Source organism: Myripristis murdjan, chromosome 17 (assembly GCF_902150065.1).
Source record: "Myripristis murdjan chromosome 17, fMyrMur1.1, whole genome shotgun sequence".
In the NCBI taxonomy this organism is placed as follows: domain Eukaryota; kingdom Metazoa; phylum Chordata; class Actinopteri; order Holocentriformes; family Holocentridae; genus Myripristis; species Myripristis murdjan.
The window spans coordinates 5,831,056-5,851,567 of NC_043996.1; the positions used below are offsets into that span (position 1 = coordinate 5,831,056).

Consider the following 20,512-nt stretch of genomic DNA (forward strand, 5'->3'; position numbering starts at 1 on the left):
AGATACTGTTATTCTTATATTGCCAGAATGCCAAGTCTCACAACATGAGAGCTCAAGATTGAGAATAAGGTATGCTGCTAATGCTGAACCACCTGCAATAAGTTTGATAACCAGTGCATCTAACATGTTACCATATCACCTTGCCCTGGACACAATGCCACTGGATCCAATTTTTCTATGTTTGCAAAATTCAATGTCTATAGAGTTGTCTATGGAGTTCAGCAGCGTTCTGCACACCATTTTTGAGGGGATGCAATTTCACAAAAAGAGGTGCAGAATGCAGATGAGCAGAGAGAATACCTGTTCAGTCACAATATCCAGCTTTTTGCTTTAAGACAAGACGTTTGGTGTTAGTCTTTCCCTCCTTGGGCAAGTGCCTGCCCCTACCCTTGTCCCTCATTTTGATGAGCTGTCTATCCACAAACATTTTGCCTGAAGCTGAAGGAACTGGCATCTGTAAAGCCATCACAAGCATTAAGGAGGCAAGTGATAAAAAAAGAAAAAAAAGAAAAAAGAAAAAGAATTCCCATGTTCAAGTGGTTTTAACAAGCTTTGCTGCTCTTTTGCTTCTCATTGCACTCCTCATTTTCTGAATTGTTTAATTTTACGTGTTTCGCTGCATCTTGCCATCATTGCTAATTAGGGAAGCCTCAATGATTTTTGAGGCATAAATAAAGGTTTGTATGAATGAATTTGATTTTGTTTCTCTGGGTGACCTTGACAGTCACGACTAAGCTCACTGCTGACCATACCCATATGACTCACACACACACACACGCGCGCACACACACACACACACACACACACACACACACACACACACACACACACACGTCTCTGTTGAAATCTGACAGATTTTACTTATTATCATGTAGCCTGTCAAAGAAAACTTGTGAAATATATATTAAACAGATGAACTCTAATCTCTGTTAGGGCAGGAAGTACATGGGGGCAAAGCAATTTCAGTTTTCCAGCTTTATTTTATCAATTCAAAGGCTTTATTGGTATGAACGCTACCAATGTCAGTGCATCAAAGTACAGTTTGGTCAAATATATGGACAATACACAGGAACGTTACATTTGATGGTTGTTTTTTTTCAGCTGAAGTAATTGTGTCCTGCATTGATCTGCAGAGCCATTATCTAACCTTCAGCTCCTGCGGCGATGTGCCACTGTTTATATGGCGGGCGCTCTCCGTGGTGCTGAAAAGGCGCCTAGTGGAGAGATTTAACTGCAAAGTACACGAGTGTCTCAGCATGTTTTCTCAATATGGTGTGAAAATATAAGAGGAAACCATGTGAGTGTTGAGAGACACGTGTACTTTGCAGCTTCCTGCACAATCACTTCAAAACTCCCTCATAATTACATATGAAAAAAGCAACCATGAAAGTGGAGAAGCATTTGAAAAACAGCAACGCTCAGTCTTACCATAAAAGAAGCCTTAACTGAACAAGAAAGATCGAGAAAGATTTCCCTTCCCCCCAGTTTACTAAAGGTTTGTAGTAGAGCTAGTGGCTTTGTGTGTTTTAAAAGGAATAAGTCTGATTGATCAGAGGTGCGCACACAGATCAGATAAAAGCGTACAAACATTTGGCTCCTTATGGGTGATGAAGATGTATTTTAAGCTGTGTCAACTAGAACGCGCAAAATTGAAGGAGTGGTTTCCTCTGCTCATTATAATGGGTTTGCTCCTTTTGCCGAATTTAGGCTCCGAAAGGAAATACAGATTAATCACAAAGTGCCAACACGATTTACCACTCAGTGAGAGTATGTTTGAACTTAGACGCAAAGATGAAAATGATTTTTCATATTGACCTGCAGCCTATAGGCTTGTGTTTCCAAAGTCAGTTCACGTTCTGTGACATAATGAGATCCATGAAGCTACCTTTGCAGCACAGTCCGCAGCCACGTGGAAACACAAATTCATTTGTTTCTCCATGCAGCTCAAAGATTTCTAATAGTCAACTGGCAATGAAGAAAAGCTTAAAGAGTCATTATCTACCAGCCAATCACTGCAACAGTACAACAGTACATAAAGTGCATGGCTACCTGCTGGCTCTTTAAGAGAGAAAAAAGAGAAACATATGAACAAGAATGTCCATTAAAAATGGTCAGCTGTCAATCAGCCGTCAATCAGCTGCAGGCAGCCAGGCAGACTGCAAATCCTGACATGCATAGCAACAGTTGCTAAGAAGGCAACCTGCAGGCAACCTTTTTGCAACAGTTTCAAATGGCAGCTAATGAATTTGTCAGCAATCAAACACAGTCACACCGTGTTTGAGTCTTTGTTGTGGCACAAAAGCTCGTTTTCCATCCACAGGCACAGTGCCATGAATTTTGCAGGATGAGTGTTTTTTACTGCAGAAAACACAAGATTTGGGGAGGACAACTGGTCGAGTAGTTCGCCAGTTGGTTAACAGGTAGAAACTTAATCCAGCGGTGCGGGTTCGAGTCCAGCCAGATCAAACTGCACCGGGATCCTTGAGCAAGACCTACATGCATAGCTCCCTCTTTTCATTTTGTTTTTGTTTGTGTGTGCGCGTGCGTGTCTAATGACAAAGAGAGAGAAAAAGAAACAGATAGTGGTTGAGTCTACACGGTCCATGTATGCCTCATTAATTTTTTAAAGACTGGGGGTTTATCAGCTGTGAAGCTGATCAGGTCAACAGCGGAGCTGAAGCTGGTTGAACTGCACGATCCCATTTGCCCCATGTACTTCCTGCTTCACTGAGCCAATACGGATCAGAGTCGATCTGTTTAACAGGTATTACTTGTGGTCAAACACGCCGTTTTTCAGCTTATCAGCTGTAATTTTGTGAGAAAACTCTTGGATTTCATACGGATTAATTTGCCGGCCAATACCCTACTGAGTTCTGCACCCGTGTCAGCTGCGCAGCGTTTCTCTTTCAGCACAACACCGATTTAAGGACATTTTTGTTCACATATTTCTCTATTTTCTCTCTTAAAGCGTCACCAGGTAGCCATGCATTTTATGTACTGCCGAATGACTCTTTGGGCGTTTTATTGCCACTTGCCAATTAAAAATCTTTCAGCTGTTTAAATGGCTGGCGCTCTCCGTGGTGCTGAAGAGGGGCGCAGTGGAGAGATTTAGCTGCAAAGCACACGAGTGTTTCGGCGTGTTTTCTCAAAATGCTGTGGAAATATGAGAGAACAGTATTTAAGTGTTTATCTGAGTTTTTTTTTTCCGTTTTTTTTTTTTTTTTTTTTTTTGAGCTTTCTCACAAAAACTGCAACTAGTGAGCCTAAAATCGGCTTGTTTGATTAATACCTGTTGATGGCACTGCTGACAATGTAAACATCAAGGATTGTCCTGCAGAAATTAAACAGGCACTGTATTTACATTTAACATTTTTTAACACTGGCCTTCCAGCAATACTGTACGTTTTGTTGAAAGGCCTTATCAGTAGCTTCTTTGCCTGCCAGCAAAACTATTTCACACGTTTGTACTTGTACAACTGGAGAGATAAATAAAATGTCGTGGATCTCTAACATCAAACAAATGAGAAAAGTCTTGGCATTGACTGTGGCAAATTTGATGCCACTTTAAGAGAATCCCCTGGGAGAACCTACTTTTCAATATCACCACATAAACATGAAGTATGTGGATGATTTTAGTTCAGAATTTAGTGTTGCAAAAACAAAGGATTAGGCTACAATTGTATCATATGCTCAGCACTATGGGCAGCATGGAATCTCCCTTTGCAGCATCACAGATGAAATGCAAAATGTATTTCTGATGTTACGATCAGAGTATGTGATGCCACAAATCACCCTGACAGCTTTGGGCTAATCTATAAAGAGGAAGATCAAGTCATGTCACTGTATCACTGTGCTTTAAACTGGGATTCAAACCACTTTTGTGCATTGGATTCACACAACAGGCAAAACAGGTATGTGATCAGGAACACAAAAGTCTGGAAAAAGCACAGAGCAGGGAAGAAAGGCGTGAAGACTGATATCTCCCAGTGGAGATGAAAAGCAGTTGTGTGTCCAAAAAAGAAAGAAAAAAACTGAAAAATTACATCCCTGAGAAATGGAAGTTTTAAAAAGCAGTTTTTCTGTCCCTGTGTCATTTTCCAGCATAAGTGAGACAAGAGGTTTCTTTTAGAGAGCATCAATTTAGTTTCAGTCCTGTCAAATATTCTGTTTCGCAATCAAGGCACGTTTGAGGGCACTGAAAAATAGTTTCAGTTGGAGATACAGCCACAGACTGGCGTCTCTAAAACAAGTCAGCTGTGGTGATTGAAGTCATTAAAGTTAACCGCTAGTGGTGGCAGGGAACACTTAGACTTTACATTTAAAGCCAGACTATAACAAGACAAGATTAGGGCTCTATCAAAATCCTTCCTCTATATGTCACACTTTGTAATTGGGTTTGTTTCCAGATGAATAGAAATGGAAATTGTGCTTGGCTGTGATCTTTTACAAAATGACATTGTTATTTTGACAATAGAAAGATTTTGAATATGAGGGAAATGTTCCAAACCTCTGCTTCACTGTGAAGTTGTTATTCTGTATTTTGTTTAATTTGTTAAGATTATTTTTGCCCCCTTGTATGAGTAACAGAGGTTGACTTGGCTTGACACTTATCAAAAACCCAATGCTCAAATGGCTCTTTTTCATAATACACATGGCTCTTTACAAAGCTGTGAAAACAGAAAAGGACACAAAACCTCTATCAAGCCTCACCGAGATGCGTGAATTGTGTGGTGAGCTGAAAAGGAGGACAACTTTAGGAATCAGAACTTGTTGGGTTGTTGCTTTCATCCTTAAGTGCCTTACATAACTTTTATTATGAACGTGTGAATTAAACCACTAACCTGCCTCTAACCTGTGAGACACAACAAACAACACCTACTGAACCCATAAGCAAGAAATATTGCAACAGAAACTTGAGGGGGGAAAAAAGAAATACCTGCAGTACCTACCCTCTAACTCATTTGTCACATTTTGCCAACACCTCCCCTCATCTCTTCAAACATCGCTTTATAATCCCTCCAACAGCAACTATTGACAAAAACCATGTACCAGTAAATGAGCTGCGGAAATGTCACATCCACTCAAGCTGCTACGGATGATCAAAGCTAAACTGAGGTCTGTCTGTCCATCCGGCTGAACTGCTGAGCCCCAAGGCAGGAATTAGCGTTCACGATTGTCCCGAGGTATCATGATGTCAGATGAAGGGGAGGAGGAGATGTTCGCTGCATTTGTCAAGTTTTTGTTAGTCCACAACTTCATTGGAAGTTTCCACAAATATCGGCCTGTTCGAGCCAGACATAGATAGATAGATAGATAGATAGATATCATGTGATGCTTTGCCCTTCAAACAGTTGTCTCATAACCCCAAAACTGTATTTATTTTAGAGGTCACTTGCTGGTTCTCGGGTTGGCTGCCCTCTGCAATCATTCCTTATCTGTGTGCACAGCAGCTAAGGGTTCAGCTCTCCGAATGAATGGGCTCCATAAAGCTGTCACAGCCTGGGCTTGTTGACTCTGTATTGACTCAGGTTACAGGGATCCATTCTTTTTATTAGCTTCAGTTTGGCCCTGCTTTGGCGATTTTATACCCACACATGACACTGTCATTGAAAAACAGACAGTTAATATGGCAGAGAGGTTTGTTGTTGCACTCAGTCGAATTGGCATTGGGAATGGTGTTAATTCATAAATTGCAGTACATTGGTTTGATCAACATTATTGTTTTGTCGATGGAACCCTCATTGCCATTGTTGTGCCATTGTGACTGATGATGCTTGTGGCTGATCACTTTGGCTGTTCTTTTTAGCATTTATTTTATTAGTTTTTGTCATATTTCTCTCTTTTATAATCAAATATTAACTGTAACATGGACAGTGCATTAGTGCATTATAGCGGTGACCCTTGTACTTTAATAAAAATCAGTAATGTATGAATTCAAGCTTGATCTGTTGTTGCACTCACAACTTGCTCAGGATAAGGGCATCAGCTGAACGCCTAAAATGTAAATGTAAAATCTACATTGATTAGCAGTCATGGATTGGGTCAAATAACTTTCAGTCTCTCTCAAGAACTCCTTTGTAGTTAGGCAGACAGATGATAAAGAGATGATGATTGACAGGTCCTGGGAGGGGTATTCAGGACGTTAGCCTCCACGGTTGTCAGGACAGGTGCACTGAGATCTTTGACTGACAGCCGAGTATGTCGAGGCATGGAGGAACAGCCCCTTCTTCCAGATTAACTTTCCACTGCTGAGCCTGGGAGATTGATCTGTGCCAGGGGCTGGCAAGGCCTTCGTGTGGGCATTGTAAAAAGAGATTGGATTTATTCTTTCAAGGGAAAGATCTTCCAGGATTGAGGGAGAAAGCGCATGAAAAAAGAAATACGGTGCTTTTATTAAATCACTTTCAGTCATTGCATCAAGTGTGCTCACATATACATGCACACTCACTCACGCACCCATGCTACGTTGGGGTCAATCTATTTTCAGTTCTGTTAATTCAGAATCTCTATCGTATTCAAAAAGGGAAATATTTTGCCTTGAAAACATTCTTGTACTGAATCTCAAAAGAAATGATAGAGAATAGAGAACACTGTATTGCTAGTATTATTACACACAGATGATCCATTTTTTATTATGAACTAAGTGAAAGAAAATCTTACACACTCTAGTAAAGCCATGAAAGCTACTAAAGCCCTTTCAGGGAAGAACGCTGCCTTCTAATTTCTGCATAAAGGCTCAAAATTGAGTGAAAACAGCAACTATATATTTCATGATGTTATAGTGGTATTGTTATTTTAGTTAATAATATGATCTATCAATTTTGTTTTCATTTTGTCAGTTCAGCTCTTTTTTTCCCTTTGATATCATACTTACTGGTAACTGAACTACTGAGTGGTCCTATTGTGTTATTTGTATGTAATTTTGCACTGTCATGGTAACTTTAACATTATGCAGTATAGTGCTGTTGCACAGGCCTGCTTTCTCTCAAGTATAGTTTGCTAAGACTGTTGATTTTGTTCCCTAATATACAGCACCTTGTAATTTGGTCAAGTGAAGTGCTGTGCAAATAGCGTCAGCAATATTAAGGTTGCTAGTATTATTTGTATTAGTAATGGATGGAGTAATCATATTAGAATAAGTACCATTATAGTTTTTGCTGACAGAGATGTGCAGACCTCAGTCAAACATATTGTCTTTGACATTAGAAGCTAATAGTCAGGAAGGCGTATCACCTCCACTGAGCTCAGCTCCTACAGCAGGTCAGGTGGGATAAATTTGCTGTCAGGCTGCTCTGCATTAGAATTGATTGAAGCCGACTGTTGCTGTGTACATCAGCTGTTTCTAGAAGTTGTCACTCAGCAACCAGGCTGTGCTTTGTTTTAGTTCACAGTCTCACAAGCTGCTGAAATGCTTGTAATCAACCTCAAATGAAACAAATGCTATTTGGTGGATGTTTCATACAGTATGTGTGTATATGGATGTGTGTGTGTGCACACATGTTTTGCTAAACAGGAACACATGGGCTAATTTTGTCTCATATCCTGTGGTCTAAAATGACACGAATAATATGGTTTCATATATTATTCTGTGTACATGATTCAACTATGCATGTGAGGCCAGTCTGACCTTTTTTATGGGGGCTATTAATAAAAATTCCTTTCTTAAGACTCTATTAGTCACAGGATGTAGCTACACCACTTGATATTTCACAGGGCAGTACAAAATCCAAGCGAGTGACAGGGAAACGGTGCATGCATAACAGACATTTTATTGGGAGTTTAAAGAGGAGGAGTAATGAGATGAGGAGGGTCTTGGGAGCAGGGCAGAGTCTGCAAACTCTTTGGCTCAGAGTCTGAATGAGGCTGGTCGCCATGGGAGTATCCATGGCGACACAACCGTCCCCCGGGAAAGCCCTGAAAATGGAGATAGAAGAGGTGGAGTGGGGCAGAGGAGGGGAGGAAAGAAAACACTTGCTTGTCCAACAAGGCGCTGTGTTAGTTAGGAGGGCTTTAAAGGGACAGCAATGCTCCAATTTTGACTTCTCAGCAGCAGTCATGGTCATATCTGTCAGTGATAAATATTAGGTAAAGAATATGATTTGATAGCTTAACAGTCAAGGCTGCCCCAATTCACCTCTACTCATGTTCAAAAAATATAGAAATACTGCTCTTTGAACCTTGAAAGCTGCCATGCATGCAATGTATCCACAACAGGTATGTTATATTCAGTAAAATTATACGTTTAATCTATTTTAACCCTAACTTAAAATGAATCCCAAATGTGATAAGTGCATAACCAGGTGTTAGAGGTCCACTTGTTGATTTAACTAGCCGCTCAGTGTATCTGTACACTGGGCTAAGCAGCAAGCATTCCCATCATACTTGAACATTGCTTTGCTAAATCAATCTGCTGGCTAGTTTGAAGGATTAAAATCCAACTGTTTAGTTTTAGACAGCTTCCAGTGTCATTCTGTAGTAGATTTTAAAACAAATCTGCCCAATAAATGCAAGCTTTTGTGCTTCTAAAATTACTAAATGGATCCACACCCCCAGCTCAACAGTCTTTTCCAGGTAGCCTCTCTCTTTTTCATGCCTGCTTGTGATAAATTTAGCCATTATTTGCACCCAGTTGCCAGTGGTCTTGAATGATGGTGCCAGCCACGGTTGCTAGGAGATTTGTAACATAAAAACAAATTTGCCTCAATACTGCTGTTTTTAAATCTTTTAAATAATACATTACTGACCACTGTTTGCATGATTGTGCTACTCAGTGGGCATTAGGGTAAGTCTAAATTTAGCTTAGTAATTGTGTAGACTCCTGTAGAGCACCTTTAATGCACAGAGGTAACATTAACTTTCCTGCAAGTCGATTCGCCTTTATTTAATTTTTTAGGAATAATTTAGCATTACTGATAATTTCTTATTCTAAAATCAGTCAAAATGTACCCAGAAGCTTTGAGGGTGCGCATTTTTTTTTTTTTTTTTTTTTTTTTTTTTAAGAATAGTCTTCATTGCAGTTTATACTTTATTTTCCTGACCTGCAGCAGAGACAAAGCAGAAGTTGTGCTGTCAGGCATTTTTCATAATCATAATCAATAGGCTAAGAATAGCTCTTGAAGGTGAGCCATGCCGATCCATCTCTCTCAATCATCTTTTCCTCTATTACCCCTGGGGTCAATACCATAGCCTTTGGTGCCAAAAAACAAAGTTATTCACATTTCCCCCGGGGGAGTAACAGCATGGAGCGAAGGTGCTATGGAGCTCCAGTGTGAGAAAGCTAATGAATATATTTGTCATCTCTCTAATGGCTCACTATATCACCACAGCACCTTGGCTTGGGATTTATGGTAATCATGACTGTGGGAGAGCAAATGTATTCTGTCTTAGAATGTTTAGTTTCTGTGTACCGGGCCGCACTGATAAGACACCTTGGGAGAACATTAAATTGACAGCGTATGACTGCAGTGAACTCTTTTTGAAGCAGACTTGTGAAGAGTTTGACAATGAGCCACAGTAAAAGATTGCCTAAGCACACAGAGTTGGGAAGTTGATATTCACATAAAGACAGAGTGCAAGAATGGCAAACTAATGATGAGTCAACTCCACTATTGAGTAGAACTGACTTATTTTGGTCCCCGAGGCCCACACAAGCCCACACATACAGACCAACAATACCAGTTTGCCCTCAAGTGATGGCGAGATGTCTGAACTGATACTAACCCCACAAAGTTTTTTCTTTTCTGTTTCCTTTTTTGCTTCACAAATCTAACCCAATACCAGAACTTTGTCTTCTTCCATTAAGTCCCAAGTGACTGCACTATGAGACAGTGGTATTTTTATCTATGCACTCTAAATGCAAATGACCCAGTGTCTAGGATTCTGGCAAGTACAGAGCACAAGTGAGGAGGATGGTAAAAACAAGTGTTCACGGGAAGTCTAAGATTGATTAAGAAATCAAACTATTTGGTCAGAAATTGACCGTTTTTCACAGCTTTGTCGGTTATCCTTTGACCACAAAGTGCCAAGGGGCAGCATTTAGCATTAACTATGTCAAAAAAAAGCCATTGTTAAACTCAGCTGCTTACTTGTTGATTGACTCTTGGGGGGGTTGTACTTGCTGGAGCATGAACAAGCGAGGCTTGGGTGAGCTGCATATTTCATTTACATGGCTGCAGAGTTCCACCAGCTCATTTCATGTGGCATGAATAATGGTGTGTGGGTGTGAGATGGAGAGAGAAATATTTGTTCAGGATCTCTCTAGGGTGGTTCCTGCTGCTTCTGCGGAGACACGAACACACACATACAGGCGAGAAGATGCAGGCTGGCTGCATGGTTCTGACGCACTTTAAAAGCACACTTGATCAGCAATTCCTTCTATGAGCCCACGCAGCCCTCAGACTTCAAATACACCTCCTGAAGGTTCAGGGCACAGGATGGAGCTGGTAACAGAGGGATGCCTGTGCAGAAAGATGCCTTACTTTGATGACATAGACTTGACTGGGGTATATTCACTAACTTACTGCCCTCGTGTGGTTGGTGCAGGTCACGAGCAAGACAAAGACATTTTCAAAACAACATAAAACTTTGACAGCAGGCGCTCGCTTCTCAGAATCTAAAAAAAAAAAAAAAAAAATGCTTTATTACCTTAACTTAAAAAAAAACTGCTACAGCCTATATTCCAAAATAAAATGATGTCTATTCTACTGCAAACTTTCTGAGCCAACACCTTTAATCCAGGCCATACAGCGATTGATTGATTACCAACAAATGAGTGATTCAAGCCCTCTCGGGGCAAAACACCATCATTAGGCTAATTCAGGAAACAGCTGAGCTTTTGCTCGGTAAAGACCGTGGTGATGGGCACATTCTTCTAAACTGTCTGATTCTACAACACTGTGGTCCTCTGCAAGGTCCAGAGGCCTGACTTGGAGGCAATAACCATCACAGCCTCTTTAGAAATCCAAACATATGAAGGGCTCGAAAAAGGAAAGCAAGCCTGAGAAGCCCAACAGAGCCATGAGTCGAGTGGCTTTCTTTGAGGTAAGATGCACTTTTTGTGTTCAATCCTCAAACGAGCGAGAGTTTGTTTCAGTTTGTGTGATTGATTAATTGTTGATTGCTTGTTTGCACCCTCCCAACCTGAAGCAAATAGCAGAAAGTAGTTTGATTTGCATTTGCTTGGATCTGTTTCAATTATGGGCGGCGTTTTATGTCATCAGGACAGTTCAGATAAGGGTCAGGAAAGCTGCTAATCGCATCTATACTGAGTTTCAAAACAATTGAACTATATATAAAACAGATCATTTGTTTCCAGATACCTTTTAGCTGAGGTCTGGTGCCCCTTAACTTGAGTGCAAGCCAGACCACATGGCTCTTACATCTGTGATTGTAATTCAAACCCTGTTTGCCTCAGCTTGTTGATGCTCAAGGTTGTTATGATGTAAGAAATTATAGTCTGGTTTACAGCCAGTTGGGTGTCAAAATGAATTGATGTGCCTTGTTATCCAGCGATATGTCAGCCATGCTGGTCAGTGCACACGTTCCCTGGCAGCAGTCAGACAGGCAAACTGTCGTCATGTTACACTGTCAAACTGTGGCTCATCTGTAATACATGTCACTCTGAGGACACATTATTAAGCTTATTCTTCAAATTATTCAAATTTTTTTGAGGAGAGATGATTTACAAGTCCCTATGTGGCCTGCAAAATCTGCAACTTCCCTCTTTTTTAGGGTTTATTGTCGTTTATGTGGTGAAACAGAAAAATAACATCAATTCTCTACCATAGTGTCAACGGTAAAAGTATCCTTGCACTCGAAGCTGCTAAGACTACTTTATTTTTAAGGTCTTGATATGCACACCTAGCTCATACCACAAGTCTAAGTCATGTTGAGACTGTTTTCCTGCAGTCACACCAACAAACTGATTTCCACACTCACACACAGTCTGCCACCTGACAATATGGGAAGTTTTGACCTCAGAGATCTGTTCACAGTTGGCCAGTTCCTGAAGAGAAGATGTGCAGACGGATTAAAAGCTGGTGAGACTAAGCAAGCTAAAAATTATGTTTTCTTTGAGGTGGAGATCCTGGATTCTAAGAAATTACAGCTGTGCTTCTTGGACAAGGTAAAACTACCACCTCTCTTCACTACTGTTTCAACTTTGGAATTCACAAAGGCAGTGGCACATAGTTTTCTGCTGTTATAACGTAATCCTTACATTTGCAGGTGGAACCAAATGCAACCATAGGGGAGATCAAATGTCTCTTACATAAGTATTGTGAGTGAGTGAATATGGTCCAGGTATCTGATGTTTCCCTCCAAGAAAAGTTCAGAAAACAGTGAAGATTATTCATGGGCTTTTGCTCAAGTTCAATTTAAAGTTCATATTTATTGCCAGATGCACAAAGATACAAAAACATACTGTGGTGCTTGAACCCAGGCTTATATAAGAACTATAACAAAAAGCATTAACTCAAAAATAATAACTGGGGTGTTGCTGTGATGAAGTGTGGTCTAATTTATGGCACATTATGACTATTACAGATCCCAAATGGTACCCAGCCAGACAGTCTCTGACACTCCATCCTCGTAAGTAAATATGGTTACCAGCCAAACAATACCCCACGGTGTATGTCCCTTTTCTAGGCATTGTATAGCCTGTGGAGGATTCAAACCCTCAATATCTCCATGTTGGATAACAACAAACTGGTAACATGATGATTCTTGGATGTAACTTGAGAGGCACACCAGCTGAGCTGGTGTCTGCAGTTTTCCTGCTAATGCAGAGGGCAGCAGTTCACAACATAAAATCGCCAAGTGTGAATGACTGGCAGAATGAGGAAGGTATACTGAGCCAGCTGCCATTTAAGGGGCACTGACTCTGTTAGCCTTACAGCACCACGCAGGTTATTTTGAGCTAATGCTGTCCAATACTATTTAATCATGGACCAAGAAGTCTTTGAAGTAAAATTAAAATATCTATCTATCTATCTATCTATCTATCTATCTATCTATATTAGGGATGTAACAGTTCAACAAAGCTATGGTTTGGTTTGTATTGAGGTTCATGGGTCACAATTTCAGTTTCAGTTTGGTTTTATACTTTAGGAAGAGAAAAAAGAACACTACCATCTCTAATGTTCTCGTTATTTTGTCTGAGAGTACGTACAACAAACAAAGTAAAATACTTTCAGTATATTCATTTATTTCATCAGCTAAGTGTGCGGTTGAGAATATCAAAATATTATGAACACTCCTGGCCAGGTAACTCTCAGCTGGCCTGAAGGACCAACAATCACAGCTGAGAACTTTGGAGGTGTGTTGTGTGTTGAAAAGTTCAGTTTTTATGGTTCGGTTTTACACACCTAATGTACTACAGCTGTACTGTATGGTGTGTAAACCTCATAAATCTCATAATATAAAACTGATTATTCCCACAGGAGACTGCATGTTGTTATAGTTTTTTTTTCTCTGTTTCATGCAGAGCTTGTTATTTTGAAAAGCGCTGTTGTTACAAATGACAGATACCTAACCCCTAAACCTGATTACAATAAATTGCACTTTAAATTCCAAAATTCCTTGAACGGGCATAACTGCACTTGTTTAAACACACATTGTTCAGTGAGAGGCCATAAAAGAGGATTTGCATAGACTGTGTTCATTTGTTTTGCCTGTAAAGCATCTCGGGTGCTTTCAGAGCCTCCTCTTCTATTCATGAAAACAGTCTCAATCATTGAAAAGTTAGCACTGCAGGAGTTATGGACAGCCAGTGCCTGTTTCAATGGGCCAGAACAAAATAGGAGAATTAAATAAATAATAATTAAAATAAACAAGCAGACCTTAGTCATACAATAGTGATTTGCCTTTTATTTATTTTGTAACTTTTCTGATCCTCGTTATTTTGTTCTATAAAGGACTCAGTTAATATGGGTTTTGAAAGCCTGTGTCAGGGCTATTATTGAATCAATTCTGGTTGTGAGCCCATATACACCACTGCAGTATTGGTCAATTATTCATTAATTATGTATTCAAAGAAACTGCAACATCAGAAGTGGACATTGACTTGTGAAATCTGATTTCTAAAAAAGGGCCAGTATCACCCCAAGTATATTTGGTTAATCCCAGTTTTTTTGTGGCAAATCCCTCTCATTTGGGAGCCAGTTATGCTAAAACAAATCAAAGAAAGTGTTTGCAAAAAATGTTGTTTGGCCCACATCTGCTCGGGAGGCAGGTGTGAAGGAAATAGTCGACAGTCTGTTACTGAGAACAGTGATGCTGGGAGACCCGGGGCTCGGCTGATGACTCCAATCAGGGACTGATTTTTACCTGGGACGCCAGGTGAATGCACACAACTAGCTGGCAGGAGAGAAAACCTGCAGGGTTTTGTGGACCTGAGAACAACTGCATTTGAGGAGTGAAAGTTAGCACTGAGAACTGAGGTTGTGAGGGAACTTGTGGGTCACAGGAGCCCATAGATTTCCACATCATGGTGAGGCAGTTTCATGAGGTACAGTGCAGGGGCATTCAGCCGTGCGCCACGAGGGCTGAGACTGTGCAGGTTTCCATTTTCAACAAATTGTATGCCAGGTGATTTCACTGATTAGCACACCTTCAGCCAGAGAGGAAGCAGTGACATCACCTGCTGTAGCCTTTGCTTGAACTGAAAACTGCATAAATGGCACACGGTGGAAAACGCCCGCTATAGCTGCACACGTCAAGTCCTGCTGTTGTCTGGAAAACGTTTGTGGACTTACTTGTGTGTGCTTCATGTGGTATGGGCTGCATAATAAATATGCTTGTTCGCTCAGGTATATATCTAAGCACCTTTGTGGTTCCTGGTTCAGGAACGGTGAATGATTCACATCGTTGCTGATTATACTCGGCTATCAAGCCTGGAAAACCCACCTGCTGTGCCGTTGTGCTTCCAACTTTCAGATGGAAAATCGCTCAGAGATGATGATGTATTAGAAAACCTACCGGTGGGAACTACAGCGACCATGTTCTTCCACGACCTCGGACCACAGCTGGGATGGACAATGGTGAGAGAGGACACTGCGCACAAAATGAAAGGCTATTTATTTCACTGTGGCCTGGGAATTGTAAAGTCCCATCTGGCATTTTGGTGGAAAACATCGCCGCAATAGGTCCAAGTGAGATTTTTGAAGGATGTTTTTGCACAAAAAAGAGCAAATGCTGGAAGTGTTATGTTAGTGTTGCATAAACTGTAATTAATAATAACTATAATTAAAAAAAATAGGTAAAGTAAGTAAAAAATGAATACAATGAAAAATCATAATTCCACCTCACAAAATCTATTTGCTAGCAATTTCATCCTTGATTGATTGTAACTTTCATGGACACTCATCATCCACTTCACCAGCTGCAGCCCTATTGAAAGGTTGAATTGAATTGATTACTGAATGCTGAGTGTGAATTGAAAGACTATCAGGTATGTTCTATTTAAGGCCCACGCGTCCAGTGAGATCAAGACCACTTCCTTTATGGTTATTGGGCTTGGGGATTTCTGTTTCCTCAGGTGTTTCTGGCTCAGTGTGTAGGCCCTCTCTTCCTGTACCTGCTCTTCTATTTCCGTCTTCCAAACATCTACCTGCATGAGCACAACTACACCAGGAGTCCCTACAAAGTGGTCAAGTAAGTATATACATGTATCTTGGATAAAGACAGCAAATGCTGGAAATATCGTGTATATTTCCTTGTACTAATCTTTCAGTCAGACTAATCTAATTTTTGTATTACAATTTAAGCAATCTGCCAACAGGGTGACACCATATCATTTGCTTCTGGTTCAGTTTCACTTGATTCAGTAATAACTATTAGATCAGATAAGTTTCCAATAATCAAAATAAGGCAGATCTTTCTATTGTTTGTGCTTGCGCTGCTGAAGTCACTGAGACTGCACGATTTTTATTACGTCCTCAGTGAACTGCGTTCATCTGAACTCAGCAGCCTGTTTTGCAAGTTCATAAAATGCTACAGCTTTCCTGTCTAATATTGCAATGATATTTTTTGCATATAGGAGACAAAGTAATATCTTGACTTCTTGATTTGATCTGTCCAGCTGTACCTGTATCCACCTCAAGAGAGCATACCAACCTTTAGCCACACTTTGTATATTTATGTGTGGTATTTGCTGTTTCTATCAAGATTTTTTTTATTAGATATGGCAAAATGTGCATGAAAAAGGGTTTATAGAAACACATTTACTGTACAAAGGCAAAGACCACCTACCTCCATACATCACAGAACATCTGGCACCAGGGTCCCATTTGATTTGTTAAGACGGATTGACCATAGGAAATAATGATAACAGCCTGCTGACCTGCTAGGCGGTGCTGCAGGGCTCTTTCAGCCCATACTGTGGGGGTGATTAGGAACAATAACATCCATTCAATGGTGTGACAACAGTCAAATCGTTTGCAATGACACAGAAATGAACAGGACTGAACTCATAATGGTCACATAATGGTACATGACTGTCATTACACAGGACAAGTCAGTAAAGTACACAAAACCAGACATTGAACAGAACAGACCACAAACAGACTACAAACAATGAAACTGGAGTGAAATTTTACCAGTCCATTGGCAGGTATTTCAAATTGTCTTTAGAGAAATGAGATTCTGAAAATATTCATTGTAGTTTTCCTTGAAAACAGACTTCTTTTTTTCCTCATCAAAACCAAATGCATGTCCATGAGGCTGAATGGACATGTGTGCAAAGATTTATTTTGGAATAATTTGAAAGTTTCATTGGTCGTTTCATTTTCTGTGTAACATTACTCACAGAGTGTGGATCAGGCCGCATATTTTGTCCGAACCCGACCCGAGGTGGGACCATAGTAACTCGACAGGCATTCTTTTTTGTGTGTCTGAACCTGACCCGAACCCGAGATTTTGCTTGTCCTCCATCACCAGGTTACACTGATCGGCTGAAATGGCCTACATGTTGCCTTAAACTCCAACACTAAACAGGCAGATGCCCAGAACAGACAGTAGGTCCATCATTTTTCATTAAAATAAAACTGATGTGACCGAACCTGACCTGAACCTGAATATAATTTATATATATAATATAAATGTTTGTCCAAACCTGGCCAAATGTGTCAGGTGTCAGCAGGTCGGGTATCCACAATCTACTTACACTGTGCTGGAAATACATATGTCAACAATACAGGGTCCTACATTTCCTAGTGTGCACTATCACCCCACTAGTGGTCACAACCTGCATTTTTCACCTGAATAGATACAGTTGATACCAGTGAATAGAAAGCCAGGTCTCCTATGAAATTTGCATTTCAACCACTACCAAACTGGTTTAGTTACTTAAACTTAACCAAGGTTTTTATTTAGGGTCAATCTTAACTCTTAACTATAACCAAAATTATTTTACATGCCTAAACTGATTCATTATCTCACCCTTTCCTGTGAGGAAAAGGAGAAAATAGTATGCCAATTTATGATATTGTCACACCATACAATTTGTGGTGGAGGACGATAAACTTTGCATAATTTATATCCATAACACAAAATCTATTTTTCAAACTTTGCACTCATCCCATGAAAACTCTCTGTTGTATGTGTTGCAGCACATAATTACTTGACCTTAGAGTAAAGCAACTAAGTACTGTGACCCTTCACATACTGCAGGTTGGCCTGTGTGTGCCATTCATTCCACTACATCAAGAAGCTGTTTGAGATCATCTTTATACATCGATTCTCTCATGGGACCATGCCTCTACGCACCATCATGTGGGTGAGTTGATACTTTATTGATCCCTCGCCATAAATTCTTCATAAGATAGTTTGATAGCTTTACCAACAGTTGCTATAATAGGTTTTACATTGAATAGTTAATTTCATCCCTGGCTTGGATCAATATTTGTGATGAGTGGAGACTATGGGAGGGCGCTGCGGCTACAATGCTTATAAAGTGGGTGAACAAGACATGGGCGCTCTCAGGCCCACAGGGATCACTACTCAATTCAATTCAATTCAGTTTTGTTTATATATTTATTTTGGCTCATCCCATGAACCAAAATCTCCCCCATGAGCAATCACATTGCGACAGTGGCGTGGAAAATAAAACTTAGTGGAGAAATAAAAAACAAACCTGGAGCAGAACGCGGCTCTGGGTGGGCGGCCATCTGCCTCGACCGTTTGCAGGATGAACTATTTCATCTCTGTGAGCTATCACACTACCAATGAACTCTGGCTGACTTTTAGCAATGCAAAGCAGCTCCACAGTAATTAAGGTTGCGTTAAGCCATATGATATCTGTGCAACTCAGGGTGAGAATGTTTGCCAACCGCGCCGAAAACAACGAGGACTTAGAATTTTGATATTGATTGGTATGTATGCTGAACAAAATGTTTCATATTCCACCTCCCAGAACTGTTTGTATTACTGGGGATTTGCTGCCTGGATGGCCTACTACATCAATCACCCCCTGTACACACCACCAGGTGAGCATGACCATGAAATCTCTAATCTAAAAACAATATTCTGGCAGCTGATTATAAAATAACACTAAATAGAGGTCTGTTTGTCTTTCACAGCGTATGGCAAGCTTCAGATTTACAGTGCACTGGTCATGTTTGTGGTATGTATTTGTGGTTTTGGAGTCATGCTTTTTTTAAAAAAAACGAATCAGTCTATTTACTCTTATGTGGTGCGTGGGACTGACAGATAAATTCTTCTTGATTTGTTCTAGCTATGTGAGGCTGGCAACTTCTCCATTAATTTGGCTTTCAATACCTTAGGCTGCAGCGGTATGTTCAGTGCATCACTACACCAATACTTGCATGCATATTCAAAAGGCAATTCACCTCTCTCTCCTTTCATGACTGTTGTGCTGTCAGCGATTCTAGGGTTAGGATTTTTACATTTCATTCTACTTCATTGCTGTACATTTTAGGCATTAAGTGGATAGAGTTGATAGAGAAGAATCAAGTTAAAAAACATAAGAGAAAAGGTAGATTTTTTTGTTGTTATACTTGAATAAGAAAAATGTAGTCTATTATGTCTATTATGGTGGCAAGATAATCCAATTCCAACAACAGAACAGCACAAGAAAATTACCTTTTTGCCTCATAGAATATAAAGTAAATAAGGAAAGGGGTTTAATGAGAGCCACAGCTGTTGACAGATATAGTTTACAAGCTCCCAAACATGTTGGTGACACCTCTCAAATTATCTCATGTCAGTCAAATGGAATGCACACAGGATATCTCCGTCGTAGCTCTGTCTCACAGCTCCTCGCTTGCAACAGGTTCTCGGCCAAAGAGTATCCCTTACCCCACCAAAAACCCCTTCACTTGGCTTTTCTTCTTGGTGTCCTGTCCGAACTACACATACGAGGTGAGTAAAGCCGTAGTCTATCGCACTGTTTTTGTCAGCATTATACTGTATGTCTCAGCTGTCACGTTATCTATGCACCAATGCCACTAAAACGACACCTGGTACATTTATTGTACTTAGAAATGAAAGTGATTCTAATAATATTGACAATCAATATAAGATTTTTTGGGTACCACTTTACAAGATATTCTTTATAAGATCAGAATAAAGTGTTAATGAATGGTTTATGATTTGTTAAACTTTGTAAATCATTAATAAAAAAAATAATAATAATAAACAGACTATGACACAGTTTTCATACATCAGCAAGCTCACTATTTGGCAAGATCAAGTTACTGCTGCACTAAAGTAGGCTAAGCAACAGGCAAGACCTGGGATTTGCCATAACAGATGCAGTGCAGCAGTAACATGATCTTGCCAAATAGTGAGCCTGCATTTTTGTAAGAAAACTGTTACAACTTAATTGTTCATTAATGATTTCTAAAGTGTTTATAACGTAATGTATAGCCTAATTATGGACCATCATAAACCCTTTGTACAGGTAGCCTTCTTGTAAAGCAGTACCTTGTTTTTTTTTTGTTTGTTTGTTCAGACTGGCGCGTGGCTTAGTTTCAGCATCATGACTCAGTGTGCTCCAGGTAAGCCTTGTCCTACCTTCAACAAAATAAAAACACGGTCGCATAACAGTGGCTGCTATAGTATGCACCTCTTACTCTCCTGCAGTGGCTCTGTTCACGTTCATCAGCTTTATCCAGATGACCATCTGGGCGAGAGAGAAGCAGGAGATCTACACCAGAGAGTTCATTAGCTACCCTGAGCTCCGCAGCGCCATCGTACCCCTGTTTCTTTGAGCTGGCCAATGAAATTCAGGCTAGTGGGTGGCCTGAGGCAATGACACCACTACTTGCGGCAGGAGAACAGTAATTGGACTATGTGTCCAACCCGGAATCCGAATTATGACAAGCCACTCAGCATAGTGACGCCTTAGCGCTGACGCCTGACCACCTCTCAGCCCCTCCAGTGGCCTATAGCATCTCTGTCTTGCTCTGTAGCTTTCAATAAAAAAAAAAAAAAAAGAAAAGAAAACCTGCTGCTCAGTGTGCTCTGCGCTGAAATATTCTGTGACTATGTGGGA

General features: G+C 40.3%; 1 protein-coding gene across 1 annotated transcript; it reads left to right on the plus strand.

Moving 5' to 3' along the window:
* Positions 1–11,959: 11,959 nt before the first annotated feature.
* On the plus strand, positions 11,960–20,416 carry tecrl2b (trans-2,3-enoyl-CoA reductase-like 2b). The gene is made up of 12 exons (XM_030074026.1): positions 11,960–12,124; positions 12,226–12,277; positions 12,544–12,588; positions 14,935–15,038; positions 15,536–15,651; positions 17,668–17,773; positions 18,410–18,482; positions 18,576–18,619; positions 18,731–18,788; positions 19,289–19,377; positions 19,970–20,015; positions 20,101–20,416. Exons 1-12 carry the CDS (start codon positions 11,960–11,962, stop codon positions 20,226–20,228), a joined length of 1,026 nt encoding a protein of 341 aa, XP_029929886.1. The 3' UTR covers positions 20,229–20,416.
* Positions 20,417–20,512: the final 96 nt, after the last annotated feature.